This window comes from Sminthopsis crassicaudata, chromosome 3 (genome assembly GCF_048593235.1).
Source record: "Sminthopsis crassicaudata isolate SCR6 chromosome 3, ASM4859323v1, whole genome shotgun sequence".
NCBI lineage: Eukaryota > Metazoa > Chordata > Mammalia > Dasyuromorphia > Dasyuridae > Sminthopsis > Sminthopsis crassicaudata.
The window spans coordinates 488716879-488738967 of NC_133619.1; the positions used below are offsets into that span (position 1 = coordinate 488716879).

General features: G+C 36.3%; 1 protein-coding gene across 1 annotated transcript in view; it reads right to left on the bottom strand.

Annotated features, from left to right (window-relative positions):
• The window catches only part of LOC141563111 (uncharacterized), an 87846-nt gene that overhangs the window by 33655 nt on the left and 32102 nt on the right, over window positions 1-22089 (bottom strand). Inside the window, exons 17-20 of the mRNA XM_074303744.1 lie at window positions 20475-20637; window positions 18751-18833; window positions 10493-10653; window positions 10113-10266 (exon numbers count right to left, since the gene is read on the bottom strand). Coding sequence (XP_074159845.1) covers window positions 10113-10266; window positions 10493-10653; window positions 18751-18833; window positions 20475-20637 — 561 coding nt within the window. The remainder of the gene's footprint in view (window positions 1-10112; window positions 10267-10492; window positions 10654-18750; window positions 18834-20474; window positions 20638-22089) is intronic.

Genomic DNA, 22089 nt, shown 5'->3' on the forward strand with positions numbered 1-22089 from the left:
AGCAGCTCCCTTTTCCCTCTACCTCTTTATCTCTGACATTTCTCACTCACATTTCTGCTACTATATCTTTCTCCCGCATCTCATTTGAAGAGGTAGGCCTTCTTCTTGCCAAGACAAACTCCTCTACATACACAAGTAGTCCCATTCTATCCTTTCATCTCCAGTAGTTTGCTGTCTCTATCATTCCAACTCTCTTACTTTTCGGTCTCCTCTAGCTACTGACTTCTTCCCGTCTGCTGACAAATGTTCCAGGTCTTCCTCATGCTGAAAAAAATAATTCTTGATTCATTCATCCCACCTAGATATCATTTTAATATCTTTCCTCCTTTTGTGGCTAAACATCTTAGGAAAGTCATCTAAAATAGGAACCTCCACTTTTTTTTTTCAATCTTAACTCTCTTCAATCTACACTATTGTCTTACTAAATTAAAATTGTACTTTCAATTGCCAATAATTTTCTTTTTAAATTATCAAACCTAAAGGACTTTTTTTCAAAATTTATCCTTCTTGACTTCTCTTTGGACTTGGATGTCCTGTAGATATCTTAAATATGACATGTATGAAACTGAACTCAAACTTTTCCCTCTTCTGAACTTTCCTTTTACAGCCAAGGGTACCACCATCTTTTCAGGCACCCATGCTAGAATACATAATGTCTTCTATTATTTTTCCTTGGATCATTGAATTAATTTTTTTCTAACTTGTGTATCTATTTTTAATTTATGGGATAAAACAAGCATTTCCATAACTTTGTATAATAGTGTTGGAGGCAAGATGGCAGAGAAAAGGCAGGAATTTGCCTGAGCTTTCCAAATCCTTTTCCAAATCCTTTCAATCACTTTAAAATAGTGTCCTAAAACTAATTCTGAAGTAGTAGCACCCACAAAATGACTGTGTGAAATGATTATCCAGCCAAAGACAACCTACAAAGTTGGCAGGAAAGATCTGTTGTATCAGACTGAGATTGGAGCAGTGTCCAGTGCAGGCTACACCAGCACAGACAAGACCATAAAAATTAGGAACAAGCTTTGGGAGTCACTGATTCAGCAGTAGCAGAGACTGCACACAATGATCAGCCCACAAAAGTAAGGGGGTTGAAAGAGATTGCAGGATTCTTTTTGCTGGCACTAGGGGCAGAATTCTTGCTTAGCTCATCCCAAGGTGAGGAGGAGCACTAGCACACTAGAGCTTGTGGTCAATTGTAGTAAATTGAGAACCTTTATCACAATTCCAAGGCAAAAAAAGAATACTTGTGGTAACTCACAGAAAAGAATAGAGACCAAGAGAATAGTAAACACATATCTTCTTTAATCATACCATTTTGGAAGGACTGAAAAGTCAGATTCCTAGAATTACCTCTGAAAATAGCTGCACAAAATCCTTGAAGTTTGGGACAATGTATCCTCCATCTTGGCAGTATAGCCCCACTTTAGCAAAGAGTTAAAAGTCAAAAAATAAATTAGGAAAAAGAGCAAGCAATAGAAAAAAAATCTGACCATAGAAAGTTACTATGATGACAAAGAAGATCAAAACATACACTCCGAAGAAAATAACAAAGTTAAAACTCCTACATCCAAATATTATTGTTCCATGGGAAATGATGAGCAGGATGCTCTCATGAGGAAAAGAACCAAACAAACCTGGAAAGTCTTCTATGAACTCAAACAAAGTGAAATGTGTTGTATACAAAGTAATATCAATGTTCTGGGATGACCAGCTATGAATGACTTTGCTGTTCTCAGTAGTATTAGCTAAATGGAAAGGGAAGTGCAAAAGCTCGCTAAAGAACTAAAGAAAAGGATTCCTTAAAAATCAGAATTAAACAATGGAAACTAATAACTTTATGAGAAATCAATAAACAATAAAAACAAAACCAAAAGAATGAAAAATAGAGAAGACAATGTGAAATAGCTCATTGGAAAAACAACTGACCTGGAAAATAGATCTAGGACAGATAATTTAAAAATTATTGGACTACTTTAAAACCAATCAAGAATAGATTATAGATATCATCTTTTAAGACACTATGAAGGAAAATTACCCTGATATTCTGGAACCCTCGATCAAAATAGAAATTGAAAGCCATTGATCATCTCCTGAAAGAGATACCAAAATGAAAACTCCCAGGAATATTATAGCTAAATTCCAGAGCTCTTAGGTCAAGAAGAAAATATTGCAAGCATCCAGAAGGAACAATTCAAGTATTGTGGAGCCACAATCATGCTAACATAAGATTTAGTAGCTTCTACATTGAAGGATTGTGGGCTTGGAATATGATATTCTGGAATTCAAAGAAGCTAGGATTACAATCAAGGACTACTTATTGATCAAAATTGAGTTTACTCCTTCAGGGAAAATGATGGAAATTTAATCAAATAGAGGAATTTCAAACTTTTCTGATGAAATTGAACAGAAAATTTGATTTTTCAAATACAAGACACAAGAGAAGCATGAAAAGATCTATAGGAAAGGGAAGTCAAAAGGGATTTAATAAGATTAAACTATTTACTTTCCTTCATGGGAAAATGATACTTGTAGCTTATAAAAACTCATTGTTAGGGCAGTTAGAAAGAATATAGATAGATGGAAGACACAGTTGTGAGTTGAATATGAAGGGATGGTATCTAAAAATAAAATTAAGGGGTGAGAAAGAGGAATGAGGTAAATTATCTCACATAAAAAAGCAAGAAAAGGCTGTTAGATTGCAGAGGAACACTTGAACCTTATTCGCATCAGAATTGGTTCAAAGAAGGAACAACACATACTCAATTGGGTATAAAAATCTAGTTTACACTATAGGAAAGTAGGAGTGGAAGAGAATAAGAGAAGAGGGGCTTTATAAAACAGATAAGAGAAGAGGATGTTTATAAAATATGAATTGGGCGAGGTAGTTATAAAAAGCAAAATACCTTTGAGGTAGGGCAGGATAAAAGGAGAGAGAGAAAAAAAGAATAAATAGGGAGGGGGGGAAGTAGCATGATGGGAAATAGAGTTAGCCATCATAACTGTTAAAAAAAATTGAAGCAAGCTTCTCTGATACAGGCCTGACAGCCAAGTCAAATTTATGAAAATAAGAATCATTCCTCAATTGAAAAATGATCAAAAGATATGGATAATTAGCTTTCAGATAAAATAATCAAAGTTATAGGAAAAAATGCTCTAAATCACTATTGATTGGAGAAATGCAATTTAAAACAACTCTGACATACCACTTCAAACTTATTAGAATGGCGAATAGGAAATTGAAGAATGTTGGAGGGGATGTAGGAAAATTGAGACATTAAAAACTATTGGTAGATTGTGAATTGATTCAACCATTCATTTAGAGCTATGCCCAAAGGACCATAAACCATACATACCCTTTGATCTAGCAAATACCCCTATTAAGTCTGCATCCCCAAAGAAGCAAACAACAAAAGGAAAAGGAAATATATGTATAAAAATATTTATAGCAGCTCTTTTTTGGTGGTAAATAACTGGAAATTGAGAGGATATCCATCAATTGAGGAATGGTTGTACAAGTGGTATATGTTTGTGAAGGAATACTACTATGCTATAAGAAATGATTAATAGGCTACTCTCAAAAAAACCTAGAAAGGCTTCCATGAATTGATGCAATGAAATGAATAGAGGCCAGGAGAACATTGTACACAATAACAGCAATATTGTAAGATGATCAGCTGTGATTGGCTTAGTTAATTCTCAGTAATGATCTAAGACAGCTCTGAAGGACTTGCAATGAGAGATATTATCTATCTCCAGAGAAATAACCATGTCTGAATGTAAATTGAAGCATACTTCTTTTTAAACTTTATTTTTCTTGATTTTGTTTTTTCTTGGGGGGGGTTAATAATTTATTTTATAATGTGATTAATATGAAAATATTTTTATGACTTCATATATAACCTACCTCAAATTGATTGCTTTTTCAATGAAGGGGTAAGAAGGGAGAAGGGGGAAGAATTTGGAATTCAAAATTTTAAAAAATGTCAAAAATTGTTTTTACATGTAATTGGAAAAAAGTAAAATATTAAATAATTTTAAAATCGTATAATAAAAGTATCATACACAAAATCACAAATCTATTATGCACAACTTCATATTCCTTTTAAATATATAACAAAGTTATGTAAATTTCTTTTTTTTCCTTCTCATATCAGCCACCCACCCATGGCTACTTCTAGACACAAATTATATATACGTATGTAAATCATTCCATACATACTTCTATTTATCAGTTCTTTCTCTGGTTGCAAATATATCATTGCATTGCTGAGAATAGTTAAGTCATTCACAGTTGATCATTTCACTTTTCATCAGTTTGTATGAATTGATGCATATTCTTCTCTTTACTGTCTTTAACTTCTCCTCTCTCCCTTTCCTTTCAATATCCAATTTATTGCCAAGGTCTGTTGAATTTACCTTGCAATATTTTTTGTATATACCCCCTTTTCTCTTCTGACACTGCACTGTTCTGGTATAGGCCCTCACCTATATACTAAAACACTCCATGCCTGGATTTTTGCAATAACTTATTGACTGATCTTCCTTATCTCATGGCTTTTCTCCTTTCAGTCCATCTTTCATTTATTAGTCAAATTAAACTTCCTAAAGCACAGATTTGACCATGTCACCCCATTAGTCAATAAATTTCTGTTAGTTATATCACCTCCAGGATCAAATACAAAATCCTCTGTTTGAGGTAAAAAATCCTTTGCAATCAGGCCCTATTCTACTTTTTCAATATTCTTACAACTTAACTTTCCTCCACATACTATATGAACCAGAGGCACTGACATTCTTGTTCTTCCTCCCATAAATCACTTCATCTCCAGCACTTTCACTGACTGAATGCCCCTATGCCTAGAATTCTCTTCCTCCTCATCACTGTCTCTTGGTTTCTTTGCCTTCTTTCAGATCTTAGCCTTACCTGATTCCCTTTAATTCTAATCCCTTCCTGCTGTTGATTAACTTTAATATATATATATATATATATATATATATATATATATATATATATATATATATATATGTGTGTGTGTGTGTGTGTGTGTATTATATTTAATTTATCATATATAACATACATATATGATGCATATATGTATGTTTGTATATTATTTGTATATAATTGTTTGTTGTGTCCACCATTAGAGTCTGAACTCCTTGTGGAAAGAACTTCTTTTTTTGACTCATTTTGTTGTTCCAACAATTAGCACAGTGCCTAACACATAGGTACTTAATAAATGCTTATCAACAGACTGACTTATCAATAGCCTTCTTAGGCACCTAAAACTAATACAGCACTCTTGATGATATAATGAAGGCAAAATAAAGTGGAATTATAACTTTCCTATTCATGAAACTTTACCTCTTTTAATGAAGCTCAAGATCAAATTGACTTTTATTGGTGACATTGGTGATGTGGTCACCTATTAATAAAGGACCTATTAGCTACTAGGCATTGTACTAAATCCTTGGAAAACTGAGAAAGGCAAAAGATAATCCTTACTTTCAAGAAGCTCATAATCTAAAGAAAGAGATAACATGCAAATAGCTATGTGGAAACAGCATATGGCCACCAAAAACCTGAGATTTTTTTTAGAACAGTTGCTATCTATCCATAACTCCCCATTTTATACTCTTGAGAATGTGTGTCCAAGTGTTAGGCTTTACATTTATTCCTATTAAATTTCATTTTATTAGATTCAGGCCAACTTTTTAGCTAATCAAGGTCCTTTTAGATTCAGTGTTTTAGCTATCTTTATGTCATCTACAAATTTGATAAGTATGTTTCTTGTGCCTTTTTCTCAGGCATTGAAAAAAAAAAGTTAGATAGTAGTAGAGGACCAAGGATAGAATTGGGCAGTAATTAATTAGAGCCCCCTGCCACATTAACATTGAACTACCATCATCAAATTATTATTTGAGTTCAGCTATCTACCTCATTTGAAATTCATCTAGTAGTAGTATTATCTAATCCAACGCTTTTTGAACTGTGAGTTGTTAACCCATTTGAGGTCATGTTACTTAATGTGGGGGCTGCAAAATTATGATTTATTATCATAAATGTTTGATTTGTATACTCATTTGATATATTCCTGGGATCACATAAAAATTTATTGGGCAAAAAAGAATTGCTAGTTGTAAGAGTTTAAGAAGTCCTAGTATAATCTATATTTTTCCCCCTTCTTCACAGGAATTGCATGAGGCATTTTATCAAAAGCTTTGCCAAAATCTAGGTGGACTAGATCCACAACATTTCTGTGATTCACTGGTTTAGTAATACTGTTAAAAAAGGAAATGAAGTTAATCTGGAATGACCTGTTTTTTGTTGAAGTCATGTTGAAGTGTGGTAATTATTTTCTAGATGTTCACCAGACACTTTTTGAATTGGTCATGGGTTTCACTCCACCAAGTCTCAGTAATTATTATGAAGTCAAATTTGCATTTTTTGTTTACTGCCTTAGTTTGGGGCATTTATATATATATATAGCATTTGAGACCATAGGTTTCACTATTATTTCCATTCTTTGATTCTGTCCCATGGGTGTTTTTGGGTATAATAATTAATATTCTTCTCCCTACTATGTAGTTTTGCTTATGGTATACACACACACACACACACACAAATATATATTATATGTGGTCTTTTTTTCCTCTATTATTTTTAACTTAAAACTTTTGATTAGATTTGAAAGACATTGAGCACATACATTTTTACCAGCTTTTGTTAGATATACTACATTTTTGTCCAGGAATTAATCCTCCCCCTATTTTAAGCATTGGTTTATAAGTTGAAATCCCTTTCTAAGATAGTATTTTTCCTCCTAAATTATTTTTTCCCTTTTGCTTCTCTTTCCTTTAATAGGCAACAGTCAGTAAAATCCAATTTTTTTGTGTCCTTGTGGTTTTAGTTTCTTGTCCAAGTATCATAATCACTGTCAATACATTTGTAGTTTTTTGGGTTTTTGTTTTTGTTTTTGGTTTTTTTTGGTGATAGTGCCATTTGTGTCCTACACGACTAAAAAGTAATAGGTAGTTATTCATTTTCACAAATCTTGGAACAAACTATGTCAGGCCTTGAAAGTCAACAATTTCTCTATTATGATCAGGTTAACAAGTAGGTGCCTGAGTATTTCTGTCTCACCAAATAGCTGATCTTCTTTCTCTCAGCCTGACTGGATGGTCTCTTAGCTGACAGCTTCTGTGGTTTTTGCTATCTCATACCTGGGAGGATGAATAGCTTCTTTTCATCTCAAAATTCAGCAACTTATCTTCAAAAAAAAAAAACACTCCTTGAATCTGTTTTTGAGCTCCAATAATTGTGCTTTTTTTTTCTTTTTTCCTTCCTTTTCTTCTCCTTGTATACTCTTTCACTCTCTAGTATTTTGACAAAGATAAAGCCAAATATTCCCTTCATCTCATATTTTCTTTCTTCTGATTGAAGTCTTTATTCTGTTTCTTTTAGAAACACTTCCCTTTCCCTTAGTAACCAGAAACATGGAGTCCATTCTTTGAGGTCCTTCATCTTTTCACTAGTAATAGAGAGATCAGTCTATACTTAGAGCATAGATAATAGCTCTTAGGTTATGGAAGAAATATAAACATCACACACTTGACATGTCCATTGCACAATTTTCCCTATTCTCCATAATATTTTAAAATGTCAACCTTGTTTTTTGAACTATTTATAGGTAATTTCCATGCCACCTCTAAGCACCTGGTTAAAACTTTTAAAGCTAATTATCACCTCTTAATAGCTTAACAACTACAGTAACTTCCTTTCCTTGGACTCAATAACAACTCTACAGCAACAGCCTCACCCACCTGCCCTTTCCTCCTTGTAATCCTGCTTCACCAATTTATCCTATCCATCATTCCACTCAATTAATTTGTTTTAACTCTAATTGTTCCACTTGTCTTTTCTTACTTATATTGCTTTTGACATCTTTAATTCTCTGATGTTCTCAATTATTTGATTATGATCCTCTTTTTACCAAGAAACTAGAATCTGGATTATTTATCTTAGTCTATAGACTGGTTCCTTAAGATTTTCTTCAATTTCTCCCATATTTCTCTTTCACAAATTCAACCTATCTCTTATTTAAATAATCCAAGACCATAAGATTTTCTACTCCTTATTTGATTCTAGTTTATCTTTCTCTGGTTCTTCCACAAGATCAAGAATTAGAAAGAGGGACTTCTAATTTGTGGAGGTGTCTTGAATATAGGCTTGAATACAGTTATGTGTCACATATATTAAGAGATCAGTTCTCTCTATGCTCATTGGTCTCTTCAGTGAGAAAAGTTGACAAGTTTGAGTATAATTTGCAGCAGATGGAGAATAGTATTACTCATAGTAGTATGAGTAGCTAATGCTGGATACACAAAAGAGGGATCTAGATCCTAATTACCATTCCTTCAGGTAATGATGTAAATGTCTTTGGCTTCTTTTTCAAGTCTCTAAAACCATTTCCTTGTTTAGAGCCATGCTCAGCACAGGAGACTAGGGTTTTATTCCAGGTTGCCAAAAATTTAGAGGGCATTATAAGCACCTATACAATTGTGCTTGTTGAGATTAACATTGTTAAAGCCAGAATAATTAATTAAATATAACAGCTGGTCTGCTCCCTCCCTGCCTGCATATCCTCTTCCATTTCCTCACTCCTATAGCAGAGGATTGATTACCCAACAGTGATTTCCCAGTATCCTCAAAGTTCTGTCTCATCCTTCCAGCCCCAGCCCCTGCCTGGCCGACACAGGGCTTTATGCTATGAAATGTGGCATCTCAATTTAGACCCTCCTGTCCAAATCTGATTTGAGGGGGCCTTTCCTACCTACCATTTTCCCCAATCCTGTTTTGTAATGTTCATTTGAGGGGCCTGAATAATTATAGCTTGGAAATCTACATGCCGTGGGACCCAGAATGCAGAGGATAAGATGTGACAAAAGGGAAAAGTGCCTTTCTCTGTTATAAGAATATGTTTCTTATAATCCTTTTTTTTTAAACCTCCACCTGCTCAGATCATCACTCACCCTCGCTAAATACCAGATGGCATGCCACTGTGTTTCCTTTTCTCATTGGCTCTGCCACCTGCCTTCTGCCAGATGTTTTCTTCAACTATATTCCTAAAAGTATGCCAGTGCTGGTAATATGGCCTATTTCTCTCTACTCCCAGAAGCTTAGGGAAGGAATAGGGGATATCCATACAAAAGAGGAGGATATTGATAAGTATTCTAGTATATAGAACCTCAAATGATTAGTAAACATTTGTTGAATGCATTTAGGAATTTGTTAATTATTCATCATGTCATTTCCTAGATTTCTCCTCACTAATTCCCTGGGACAGAAAAGATTGAACTCTTTCATGTCTGCAACTCCTCCTCTAGGGCCTGCTCTCTTAAAAGGAGATTGCATCAATCCTTTTCTCCTCTCCCCCCACCTTAGATCTAAATTTAGCATACAATATCAAGACACCAAGTAAATATATATTCTTCTTGTTGAGTATTCAATGATAAATGAATGAATGAAAGATGAAAAAGCATTTATTTAGATCTAGGTTCTAGTCATGTTTCATGACTCATTTCACTCCTTCACCAGCCACCAAGATTAATCCAGTTTTCCTTTCTTCCTTATCTTTTATTCCTATGGCCCCATTCACTATTTTTATCACTCTCCAAACCAAAATCTCCTTCCCATTTGTCTAGAACATGTCTTTAGTTTTTGTATTTATATCCCTAGATTGGAAGATAATAAATTCTTGGCACATAATAAATGCTTACTAAATTCTTTTCCATCATTCATTCATTCATCATTGAATCCCAAACAAGTAGTCTTCCCTACTAATATATCTTACTTGATGATGTCTTGATACTGTATAATAAATGAACATAAATTATTATTGAATTAGAATGCTTAGATAATGTTTTATAGCATTTTGTAGTGCTATTAGGAGCTAGCTTTGGCTTGATCTGTGAGTGAGTAAAAAGTGTATATTTCCAGAAATAAAGATTTGGTGCTAAGGATGAAGCTAACTCTCTTTCCTACTGTCCTATCTTCCCATGCAGACCTCCTAACCACAGATCTCACTTTTCCCCCTCCAAAATCTCACCTAAATGATGCTGCCATTTTCCATCTAGGAAGTCTATAACATCACTTTTTGGGAATTCTTCACTCTGCTCAGTGCCCTTCTTCACCTTGCCTTTACCTTCACTTTTGAGTTTTCTACTTCTCTCCAAACCTTGGTTCAGTTCTTGCAGAAATTCCTAGAGAAAGGAAATGATGATGTTAGCCTCTTATAACAAAACTCCTTTCACTATAATGACACTGCCTTTTCCAAAAAAGGCAATTTCCACTTGGACATGATTTAGGGAACATTATTTCTTATGGAACCACAGATAGAGGAATGAAGAGTGAGGGTTAAGAAGAAAGTAAAGGATAACTCCACTCCTTTTTTTTGGTTCTATGAGCCAGAAGTCTCTTGAGGTCAACCTTTAGCCCTTGGATCTGTTGATCAATCCCTTTGTAAAAGACAAGAGCATCATTCCTGTGCTTGCTCAGCTGTGATGCCAGGTGTAGGTTCTGGTCCTCAAGCTTATCATACAGGGTGCGAACACTGAAGTCCTCCAGGGTCTTCACCAGAGATGGCCTCCCTAGAAGAACAGGAAACAAAAGTCTTTTAGAGACCTGGGAGTCTTGGAAGTTTAAGGAAGAATCTATAGAACTTGTTAAATAATTTCCTTTTTCTTTTTAGAACAAGGCTACAAAATCTCACTTGCTCAGATTTCAGAATATTTTATACAGAGCTGGGAAAACATGAAGAGGAAGGAAAAGAAAATTAAGGACAAATGTGGAAGGGCTAGCATATTTTCAGAAGCTTCTATAAGATAGTTGACAAGTATTCCACAAATTCAGTGGGAGAAGGTCTTCTTTCTTCTTTGCTACAAAACGAACTTCTCATCTGTAGGTATAGCTGAAAAGATTTTAATCCAGAATCACTTTGCCCAGTATCCAGACCAGGATCAAACTATGGCCTGCGGGCCAGATGTGGCCAGCTGAGGACATTTATGTGGCCTGCTGGGTTATGGCAAATGGGCTGAGGGGCAGAGACAAAGTGTGAGGCTTTGTTTTTACTAGAGTCCGGCCCTCCCACAGTCTGAGGGACAGTGAACTGGCCCCCTATTTAAAAAGTTGGAGAACCACTGCCTCAGGCTTTTATCAATCAGTCACTATGATGGATAGTGAATTACTTCATAAACAGAAAACTGTTTTCTCCCAGTTAGCCTTTCATTGTTATTTCTTTGGAGAGGGTAAGGCTGCTTTTGTCTGGGTCTATCTATAATTTGTCCGACTGCCTTGTGACCTCTAACCATCAGATCAGATTATGCAATTTTTGTGAAATGGAAATCTGGAATATGATTCTGGACCCGAGTGCTAGAAACCAGTATAACATAGAGATTTGGGAGCAGTGGAGCCACTGCGGAAAGATGAAAACCTGATAAATGATGTAAAGCCCTTTGCCAATCAATACTAATGTGCTATACAAATGCTAGCCATTATTATTACAGTCATAATGATTACCATTAGCATTATTCCTGTGAACAATTACTAAACCGTATCTCTGTTCTGCTGCAAAAAAAGGAACATTTGGGGGAGAAACAGTGAATACCAGAATCAAGATGCTAATATGAGATCTTAGCCATTTGTTTTTTGTTTGTTTGATGCTTTTTGTTTTTACTTCAGTATTTCCCAAGAATAGTGCAGCCCCCATTGAAATCTCTAGCTATTAATTTCTTTCCTTTCTAAGGCCACTTCCAATCACACTACACCTGTGCATGGACATGTTTTTTCTCCATTAGAATGTAAGTTTCTTGAGGTCAGGGATTATTTTGTTTATTCCTACCATCCCCAGAGCTAAGCACAGTACTTAGCAAATTTGCTTAAAAGATACTTGGTGGCTATTGAATCATTAATCCCTCTTCTGTAACATAGAAAAAAAACAAAAAACAAAAACAAAAACAGTTAAGCAAAACCAAAACAATTTAGCTGCTGAATTTAAAGTCTACTTTTAAAAGGAAACAGTGTTTCATCCTGTTTTCTGGGTTCTTACAGTTAATGTCTTTTTGATGGGAGTTGAGGTTCCTTTAAGATTCCTCTCTGACTGCCCATGGCTGACCTTGATTCACAAATCCTGGTCAAAATCACCCTTTTGAATATACGGGCCCAGCCCCCACTATCTGCTCAGCTTCCCCCAGACCCCACCAGATCTGAGCTATCTGAAAAGCCCGCCAAGAACTTGGAACTGCCCCCAATCCCCTTCTAGGTATAAAAGAGCCAAGTCGGAGCTCTCTCTTTTCAGGAGCCCTTCCCCCCAACACATGGCATCCTTCCGGCCATGTAAGGGTTCCTGCCTGCCCAGCGGCCACCTTCCGCCATGGAGTCTTTCTAACTGAACTTTACTTCCAAATTCCTACAATAAACCTTTTATTTATCAATCTAGGTTTTCAGGCCTGTAAATTCATTTACAGGGAACATTGCGCCTCATGGGATCTTTGAGCGGACAAACGGGATTCCCGCTTTCCTTTCTCTCATCATTTTCATTTCGAAGGAAAACATGAGAAGAATTTGTTCTGGATTATATAAATGCTCTTTTTTCTTTTATTTTAAATTCTGTCCTAATTTCCTAGGATGGCATGAGCAAACCCATTATTCAAATATGGGAGATTCCCCCTAACTACCATCTCACCTCAGGAAAGAAGGCTGGGCACTTCCAATCCCATTTAGTCTTTCACTCTAGTTCCTTTTTTCCCCTTTCCTCTGACACATATTTATGGAATGGAGAAATTCTGTCATTCTCTAAAAGTGTTTTGTTTTTGTTTGTTTTATTAACCACAAGGCACTTGTTACCCCAGGTTGTGTTATTGTTATTCATTTTCAAAGAGGACCAGTGACATCATGGGGTGATGTCTTGAACATGAATTGGATTTAAGTGAGGCATAATTGTAGTCATTAGCCTCCCTCTGTCTTCCGGAATCATCAAAGTCCAGTGGCAAGACAAAAGTCAGGACAACCCCAGATGGCCCAGGATGCAGTGGGCCTTGGTGTCTTAGAGGTCTGACCAACCCCTAAATGCTCCACAGAACCTGCTTTACATCTCTTCTATCAAATTATCCTCATCTGCACAGGGTGGGGGAGGAAGTCTTAAGAACTTTGGGGTAGATCTCTATCTCCCCAACTCACTAATAGGTTTGAAGTCTATTACCTCTAACCTTGTTTAGTCCATCTGCCCTGTTGGTTTTATTGGACTGCACATACTATAGTTTCTTAGAACACAGATGAGTGGGTGAATGAGCAGTCTTGAAAAGGGCTTGGCAAGCTCTCACACTAAAGGTGCTAGTCTTCCCTGAACACCCTATACATTTCCCACCCTCATCCCACTTTAGGTGGCTCCTACAAGGTAGTTTCTAATATTAGCTAGAATAGTGTAGTTCATATAGTACTGAGGTTAAATCTTGCTTCATATACATATTGGCTGGGTGTTCCCAGGTAAATCATTTAAATATCAGTCTCAATATCCTCATTTGTTAAACGAGCATAATAATGGCACTTATTTTACAGAAATATTGTGAGGATGAAATGGGGAAGATGGAGATCAAGCACTTTGTAAACTCTAAAGTCTACTTAAAAGTCAGTTACTAGCAAGTCACTTAACCCTTTTTGTCTCAGTTTGCTCATTTTTAAAATAAGGAGAAGAAAGAAATGGCAAACCACCTTGCCAACTATCTTTGCCAAGAAAGTGCCAAATGGTATCACAGAGTTGGACACAACTGAAAACAAACAAACAAACAAAAAAAAACAATTGAACTGAAAATACGTTGTCTGAGGGAGTGGAGAGAAGGGAATGTATATGAAAGATGTTGTAGAGGTAGAAGAGATTTAACAACAGATTAATTATGTGGGGTGAGTGCAAATAAGGAACTAAGTATTACACCAAGATTGTGAACCCTGTTAACTGGAATGATGATTTTGCTTTCAATGAGCAAAAAAGAAAAATTTTTTTGAGCAAAAAAGAAATTTTGGTTATTATAAATATCCAGATTAACTACAAAGGATATATGAAGGAAGACATTATTTGCATCCAAAAAAAGAAATGATAAGTAGAACCATGTGTAGGATGATTTTATATATATATATATATATATATATATATATATATATATATACATACACACATTTGTATATGTATGTATATAGGAGTATGTGCATGTGTGTGTGTTACATATTTATGTTTAATGGTAGTCATCTTTAGGACAGGGAAGGGAGGAAATAAAAAGAAAAAAATTTACATAATAATTTTGTTATATATTTAAAAGGAATAGCAAGCTGTATACAATAGTTTTGTAGTTTCATGTGCAATGATCTTTTTTTTAATATGTCATATTAAGGAAATTGTTGTTTTAGTCCATAAATTAAAAAATAAATAAATAATTTAAAAATAGTAGTAGAGAAATTTGGAAGAAGGAAAGGGTTTGGAAAAAAAAATAATGAGTTCTAATTTGAACATTTTGAATTTGAGATGCTGATAGAACATGTAGTTTATGATGTCCAAAAGATAACTGGTTATGTGATGCTGGAGCTCAAATGAAAGATTGAGGCTGAATATATAGATCTGGGAACCAATTGTCTAGAGATGATAATAGAATTCATGGAAGCTAATGACATCATCAGTTTAGATAGAACCTTGTGGCATACCTATATTTAGTGGACATGACATGAAGAACCTGATAAAGGTTGGGAAAATAGAATTCCATGGGAGGCTTGAGGAAAAGATTTGGAGAATAACAAATCAACTAGGAAGGGATGAAATGTTATGCTACAGGGAGGGCCCAGTTGAAATTTCAATTGGATCTAATTCCTCAAGATTCTATTTGGAGTTTTTTGGGCAAAGGTATTGAGTGCTTTGTCATTCTTTCTCCAGCTCATTTTGCAGACAAAGAAACTGAAGCAAACAGGATTAAATGACTTGCCCAGGTTCACACAGCTAGCCTAAGGCCAGACTTGAATTTGGGAATATTTGAATTTTACAGTCTTCCTGACTCCAAGCTTGGTACTCTATCTACGCCAGCTACCTGCCCCATATTAACACAATTTTATAGTGGACACAGTCATGACAGTTTCGTAATTCTCTCCAGCTTTGTTCAGTAACATATTAATAGGATTAAAGATGATGGGAATAATGGTGGGAATAATTTGGGTTGGGATTTTGCACAAAGGATTCAAGAGAAGGGAATGGCCACCAAGACCGTACCTTCAACATGGCCCTAGGTCCTGCAAATTAGGAAAGGACTCATGGAAAGAGTCATGAGTTTAGACAGTGGGGATGAGAGTAAAAGGGGCCACTTCCACCCCCATTCCCTCCCCCAAAGAATATTATCAGGAATATCAATATTCCTGTTGGGGCTTTCAGTTTTCAGAGCTTCTGCCCAAGAGTCTCTGATGACTCAGAGACTATCCTGACATGATTACAGTTGCCCAGAACACCACTGACCTAGGGCTAGGATGGGAAAGGGCTTTGCCCAGATTAGAATCTTTGCCCCCTATAGTTTTCTCATTTACCCCTTCAGTCTTCCATGGACTTCCTATACTGGTCAGAGCTTGAGATGGAGAAATGCCACCCTAGCCTAGGCTGGTGCCATCTAGCACTGCCATCCAGTGCTAAGTCCTGGAGTCAGGAAGATTCTTATTTGTTAGTTCAAATCTGGCCTCAGACATTGATTAGGGATGAGACCCAAAACATATCCCCTTAACCCTGTTTGCCTTAGTTTTTTCATCTATAAAATGAACTGGAAAAGAAAATGACAAATTACTTCAGTATCTTTGCCAGGAAAACCCCAAATGGGGCCAGGAAGAGTTGAACACAATTGAAACTACTCAACAAAAACAACATTATACATGCTGAGAAACCATAGGAGAGATGGGGCACCTGGGGCCTCCAGAGCTTGCCTCTATTGTCCAGGCCGCCCACTCCACAGCCCTCCAGGACTGACTTCCTCTTGAGTCACATGTTGTTGGCTCTTTCCTACCACGTGAAGTCTGATGATACAATTGAATGCCTGGCTTTTCCTACCTGTAGTACCTTATGTAAGCAGATCCTCAATAAATATTGAATGAATGAAATAAGTTTACTTTCCACTAATTCTAGCTTCTCAGTGCCCTGTTCTCTATACCTTCCATAGAGCATGCTGGTTATTAGGAAGAACAATCAACTCTATTCCCCCTTTTTCCTTTTCATGTAACAAGAGATTTGTTTTTTAATGGTGACTCTCAAGAGGAAGGTCTTGCCTATTTTTCTAACCCAGAAGAATTTGCAGGACAGAAGGTGCAGACCAAAAAGGTTGTTATGCAATGCCTCTTGTGCCAAATTATATTGATGGCTGCATACTTGACCTATCCTTAGGGTCAGACCTGCCTAAATCTTTGGTGTTATATTTCAGCCAGTTTCCTCTTATCAATAGAATAGTTGAACCCAGTTAATATTGCCATAAGTATTTGTTTAGCTTGGGTCTTAAAAGAGATTCTGCAGTGTCTTTCCTGTATCAAGAGAGATCAGTTCTTTTGTTTCAGTACAGGAAAGTTAAAAAGTGAGAGAGTAGATTTTGTTTTTATTGAAACCCAACTCTTCAAATTCACTCTGTGAGGCCCTTCACCTTGTATCTTGGGTGTCCCTTATATCTTATTATCAGATATTAGAGCTAGGGACATCACCTTCCAGGAAATCTAACTGAGTGAACTTCCATATATCTTAAGTAGGAAGAGGGAATTTATGTGTGAATAAGAGGTAGGAGGGTGGGTACCATATGGGGATTGAGCCCAGGGACTCTCATAGATAGGCTTCAGATCAGGAATAAGTCACAAAAAAGTTGTTCTCAGATCAAGAAGAATATGCTCTCCCAAGAAGTGTGTGTGTGTGTGTGTGTGTGTGTGTGTGTGTGTGTGTGTGTGTCTATGAGAGAGAGAATGTGTTTTATAAGTACAAATATATGTATACATGTCATAATAATAGCTAACTTTTATATAGTACCTATTATGTGGCAGAAACAGTGCTAAGAGTTTTCAGGGATTATATCATGTGATCCTTATGATAACCCTAGGAGGTGCTATTATTTATCCCTATATTACAGATGAAAAACTGCAGAAGTTGTGATTTTCCCAGAGTCTGGTTCAAACTCAGATATATAAACATATGTACATAAATACAGATGTACATACAGATACAAATATATACCTACATATTTAGACATACACATATAGATACAAGTACAAGGAGAATGTGTATGTGTAACAGTCTGTGAAAAAGACATCAGTATCCAAAGAACTGATAAGTAGAAGAATATATAAAATGAGTTTACACACATACACAAACACATTCACACTCACATATGTACATAGATACAAACACATATACATATATACATTTATATTTGTATCTAATGGGGGCTAGGGGTGGAGAAAAGAAGGGAAACAAAAGAAATTTACAAGATAACTTTGTTGTATATTGAAAAAGATATCAAGTTGTACATAGATTTTGTAGTTTCGTGTGCAGTCATCTTTTTTATACTGTTATGAAAATGTTTATTTTATTCCATACATTAAAAGTAAAATAAATATTAAAAATAAGCCAATAAACAAATATATACACAGAAAAAAAAGATATTGAGGATTTCCGTGGACTGTATACTTAGTATGAGTCAACAGTGTGATATGGTAGTTTTAGTAATTTTAGACCACATTAAGAGAAGGCACAAGGTATCTAGGATGAAAGAAATGACCATCACCTGGTCAGACCACATCTGGTGCTTAGTACACAGTGTGGAGTACCATAGTTTTAGAAGAGTATTGACAAGGTGAAGAGAGTGATAGACCAACAGAGTGAAAGAGCTTAAGAAAATCTGAAAGAAATGGGAATGGTTAGCTTGAAGAGAAGTTTAGAAGAGACAGATTAGTTTTCTACAATTCTAGGAAATCCTATCATGAGGAAGAGGAATTGGGCTTATTCTGCCTGGCCCAAAGTGTCAGGATTACTAACAAAGCAAGCAGGGAGACAAATTTTGATTCCAAGCAAGAAAACCTTCCTAAGAATTAGAGCTGCCTAAAAGTATAATAGTCATCTTTTATGGTAATGAGCTCCCCTCACAGAAGACCATTAAACAAAGATTGGATAATCATGTGTCAGGTGTGCTGTAGAAAGGATTCTTAATCAGGTACAGGCTGTGGTTGAGGGTGACTAAACTTTTTGTGTGTCATGGGTTCCTTAGGCAGTCTGATGAAAGTCACCCAGGGACTTCTCAGAATCATATTTTTAAGTGCATAAATTAAAAAGGAACAGAATTATAAGGAAAACAATTATATGGAAATAATGATGTAATTACTTTTCTGCACTCACGTTAATGGACACCATTAAATCATAGATTTCTAAGAACCTAAATCATTTTCAATGTTCACTCCAATGTTAGTGCCTTTTCTTTATTATCTCCAGAATTTTATCTTATTTGCACATTTTAAAAATGTCTTTACCTTAGACTATAAGATTCTTGAAAGCAGAGACTGTCTCTTTTGGCTTTCTTTGCTAGTGTTTACACAATGCTGGGCTCTTAGTAAGTACTTAGCTACTGTTCACCTATGAGGTGTAAGTAAGGTGGGGGATAGCTGGAGAATTAAAAGGATGATATGCTGAAAATCTGAAATGGTACCTGAACCTTGAAAAATATCCTTCTCACTGGTAGATGGTTCTTCTCCAGTGTTCCCAGAGTTGAAAGCAGTATAGAATGGGAGGCTGGAAAGAGTGAAAAAGAGAATGAGGACCTAGCAGTTAATGAAATCCCTTTGGCAGCATTCTGTAAACAGACTTATGTGTGCCTATGGATATAATTTCAGATTCTTAAGTGCCACCAGCTCTTGACCACATAAGAGATGGCTAATTTGTTTCATTCTGGGCTTTAGCAGGACCAGAAGGGGGAAAGAGTGGGCAAACATCTTCTAGTACTATTCCCTTCTGTGGCTCTCATATGAAGTTTGAGCTTCTCAGTTATCTGTAAGATACAGCGGGCCTTGCCATCTGCCATGCATTGGCATTCTACCACCAGGTCTTTGTAGTAAACTTGCTCCATGTATCATCTCCCTCCATAGGAGTCCTTGAGAATAAAGGCTATCTCTCTTTTCCCTTTTTATCCTCAATGCTTAACACAAAGCTTGGTGCAGAGCAAGTTCTTAATAAATGCCTCTAAAAATTCATTCATTTATTGATTTGTTCATTCATTCATAGCCTCTCGTAATATTGTCCTAGATCAGCTTTCTAGCCTTGACTCCTTTGTGTCCTAGGCTCCAAATTTACTGTTTCCTGAACACATTCTATATTTCTGCCTTTGTACTTTTCCCTCACCTACACACCTTCCCTCTGAATTTGTTAATCAGAACTTTCCCCATCCTTCAAAACAGAAGGATAGATGTTAATTCATTTGTGAAGCCTTCTCTGATTCCTCTCTCTCCCTCTGATATCCATCATATATGGGCTCTATTACTTTATTTGTTTCTCTCTTTGGCATTTAGAGCATTTTATCTTGTACTTTTTTTTTTTTTGAGGCAATTGGGGTTGAGTGACTTTCCCAGGGTCACACAGCTAGTAACTACTAAGTGTTTGAGGCTGAATTTAAACCCAGGTCCTCCTGACTTCAGGGCTAGTTCTCTATCCACTGAACCATATAGCTGCCCCTATCTTGTACTTTAATTAGCTGCAAATATGGTCTTAATTTCTGATCTCTGGCCCTACTGGCTCCTGGAAAATAGGGATTGTGTAACTTCATGGATATAGTGATGGATTTGGATTTGAAGGGTCTGAGTTTTGAATCCCAGTTACATCAAATACTACCTATATCAGGGGTTCTCAAACTATGACCCACGGGCCACAGGAGGCAAATGGGCTGAGGGGCAGAGACAGAGTGTAAGTTTTTGTTTTTACTATAGTCCGTTCCTCCCACAGTCTGAGGGACAGTGAACTGGCCCCCTATTTAAAAAGTTTGAGGACTACTGACTATATGATCTTGGAAAATCTCTTGTTCTCACTAGGCCTTAGTTTACTTATCTCTAAAATGAAAGGATGCATGATAACTGCTAAGGTACTTATGCTGATGTTTTCTTACTCATCTTTTTATTTTGTAGGTTTAGAGTATTTATGTATGTAAGTATGTATGTATGTATGTAACTATAGATCTCTATGTATAATAAACACTTCATAAATTTTTGATACTAGAGATCAAGGTCAAGCACAGATAAGGATGGGTTAGTATAATTCAGCTCAGTATAGTAAATATTTATGAAGTTCACCCACTATGAGCAAACACTGCATAATCAGGAAGTGAAATAGATAGTCCTAACTCATTTTTCCCAAAAGGATAGGAAGGGAGAAGAGAAAGCTCACCTATCTCTGATGAGCACATACTGAGGAGGAATATAGGGCTCCCCAAGACTCCTCCATCGTGGTTTCCAGTGTTTCATGGGGCAAACTTCAGAGAATGAGGGCTTTAGTACAATAGCCAGGATCGTTAGCACTACTGTTCCTAATCCAATAACCAGTAGCACTCCTGAAAGAATAGAAGACCAGAGAAAGGGATCAAAGACGATGTAGGAGAGGGTACTCAATGTACATGACAGGATGTAGTCCCATGTCTGCGAAAAACAGCTTACATAGTATACTTGTCAAAGAGATCTGACATCTCTGGGTTGATCTTGACTTTTCCAGAACTTTATCTATCTATCTATCTATCTATCTATCAATCAATCATCTGTCTGTCTATCTACTTATCTATTTATCATATGTCTCTCTGTCTTTCTGTCTCTATCTATGCCTTTTGTGTGTGTATGTATATACATATACCTATATCTTTTATACATATGCACACATATATCCTAATAGTTAAAGATTAAACACTATCTTATCTGCTTTTCCTTCAGGAAGATGTTTCCAGGGTTTATAAACTCATCTACTCACCATCATCAAGACATCTAGGAATCTCTTGTTCCCAGCTCTTTGCATTTGCATGTAAGATTTTTCTATTGTAAGAGTCACTTTGTACTGATCTATAGCTTACTTGTAATGTTCTTTTCTCTAAATTGTAATCGTTCTCTGGAAGCAGTTTTCTTGGGGAGCTTCTGGAGGCAGCCTTACTTTCAGTTCTTTTCAATAATCCCAAATGCAGCCAGGAGTTAAAGTCCTTTACTGTCTTTTTCCAAATTTTATCTCCTTCACTTTCTGTAGGGCTTCTGGATCTTGGTTTCAGTGTTCTCCAAGGACAGCCTGCCACCACTTCTCTGTCTTCCTTCTTTCTGCCCGAGTTGTGAATCTCCTTGACTGAATCCTGACTCTGAATTGCTCGAAGTCCTCCCAATGTCTTCAGCTAGCACAAAGGTGGAAATTGGAATGAACTCTGCCTCCAAGAGAATGGGCTTCTGGGTTCTCCCTGGGCTTGTGGGAGCTCCTTAAAAGTATGCTCTCTTAAAGGTGTGAATCTTGTGGAATTCTAGTAAGTACATTACTGAACTAGAGAATTGTTAAGTACCATGCTAAATTAGGTAATTATTGTCTCTATCCATTCCAGTGACTTAGCACCTTGTAATTACTCTAACACTCTTCAAAATCTCTCTCCAGATTCAGAATCTATTTCCCTTGAATAATCTCAACTGATCACTTTTTGGCTTTGTCCTATGCCAGAATAACATTGATTTACTCTTCTTGAAGTTTTTCCCCCTCCAAGTATATGTTCTTTCTCTGGCTGGAAGAATGGAACCTTGTTTCCTTGTACTATTCAGCTGAGGCTTGTTCCATATGGATTTCTTCTATAGAAAGAGTTACCTAACTGGTAGGGATAGGAAGAAGAGTGGGGGGAAGCTAGAGAAGGAGTATTTTCTGGTATGTTCTTTTGGCTCTGAGGTCATTCATGTTTAGACATTAACAGAGTCATGAACTGAAGAATAGGATAAATATGATTGGGAGTTGAAACTCAAAGCAAGGTAAGAGATGATAACATAACATATGG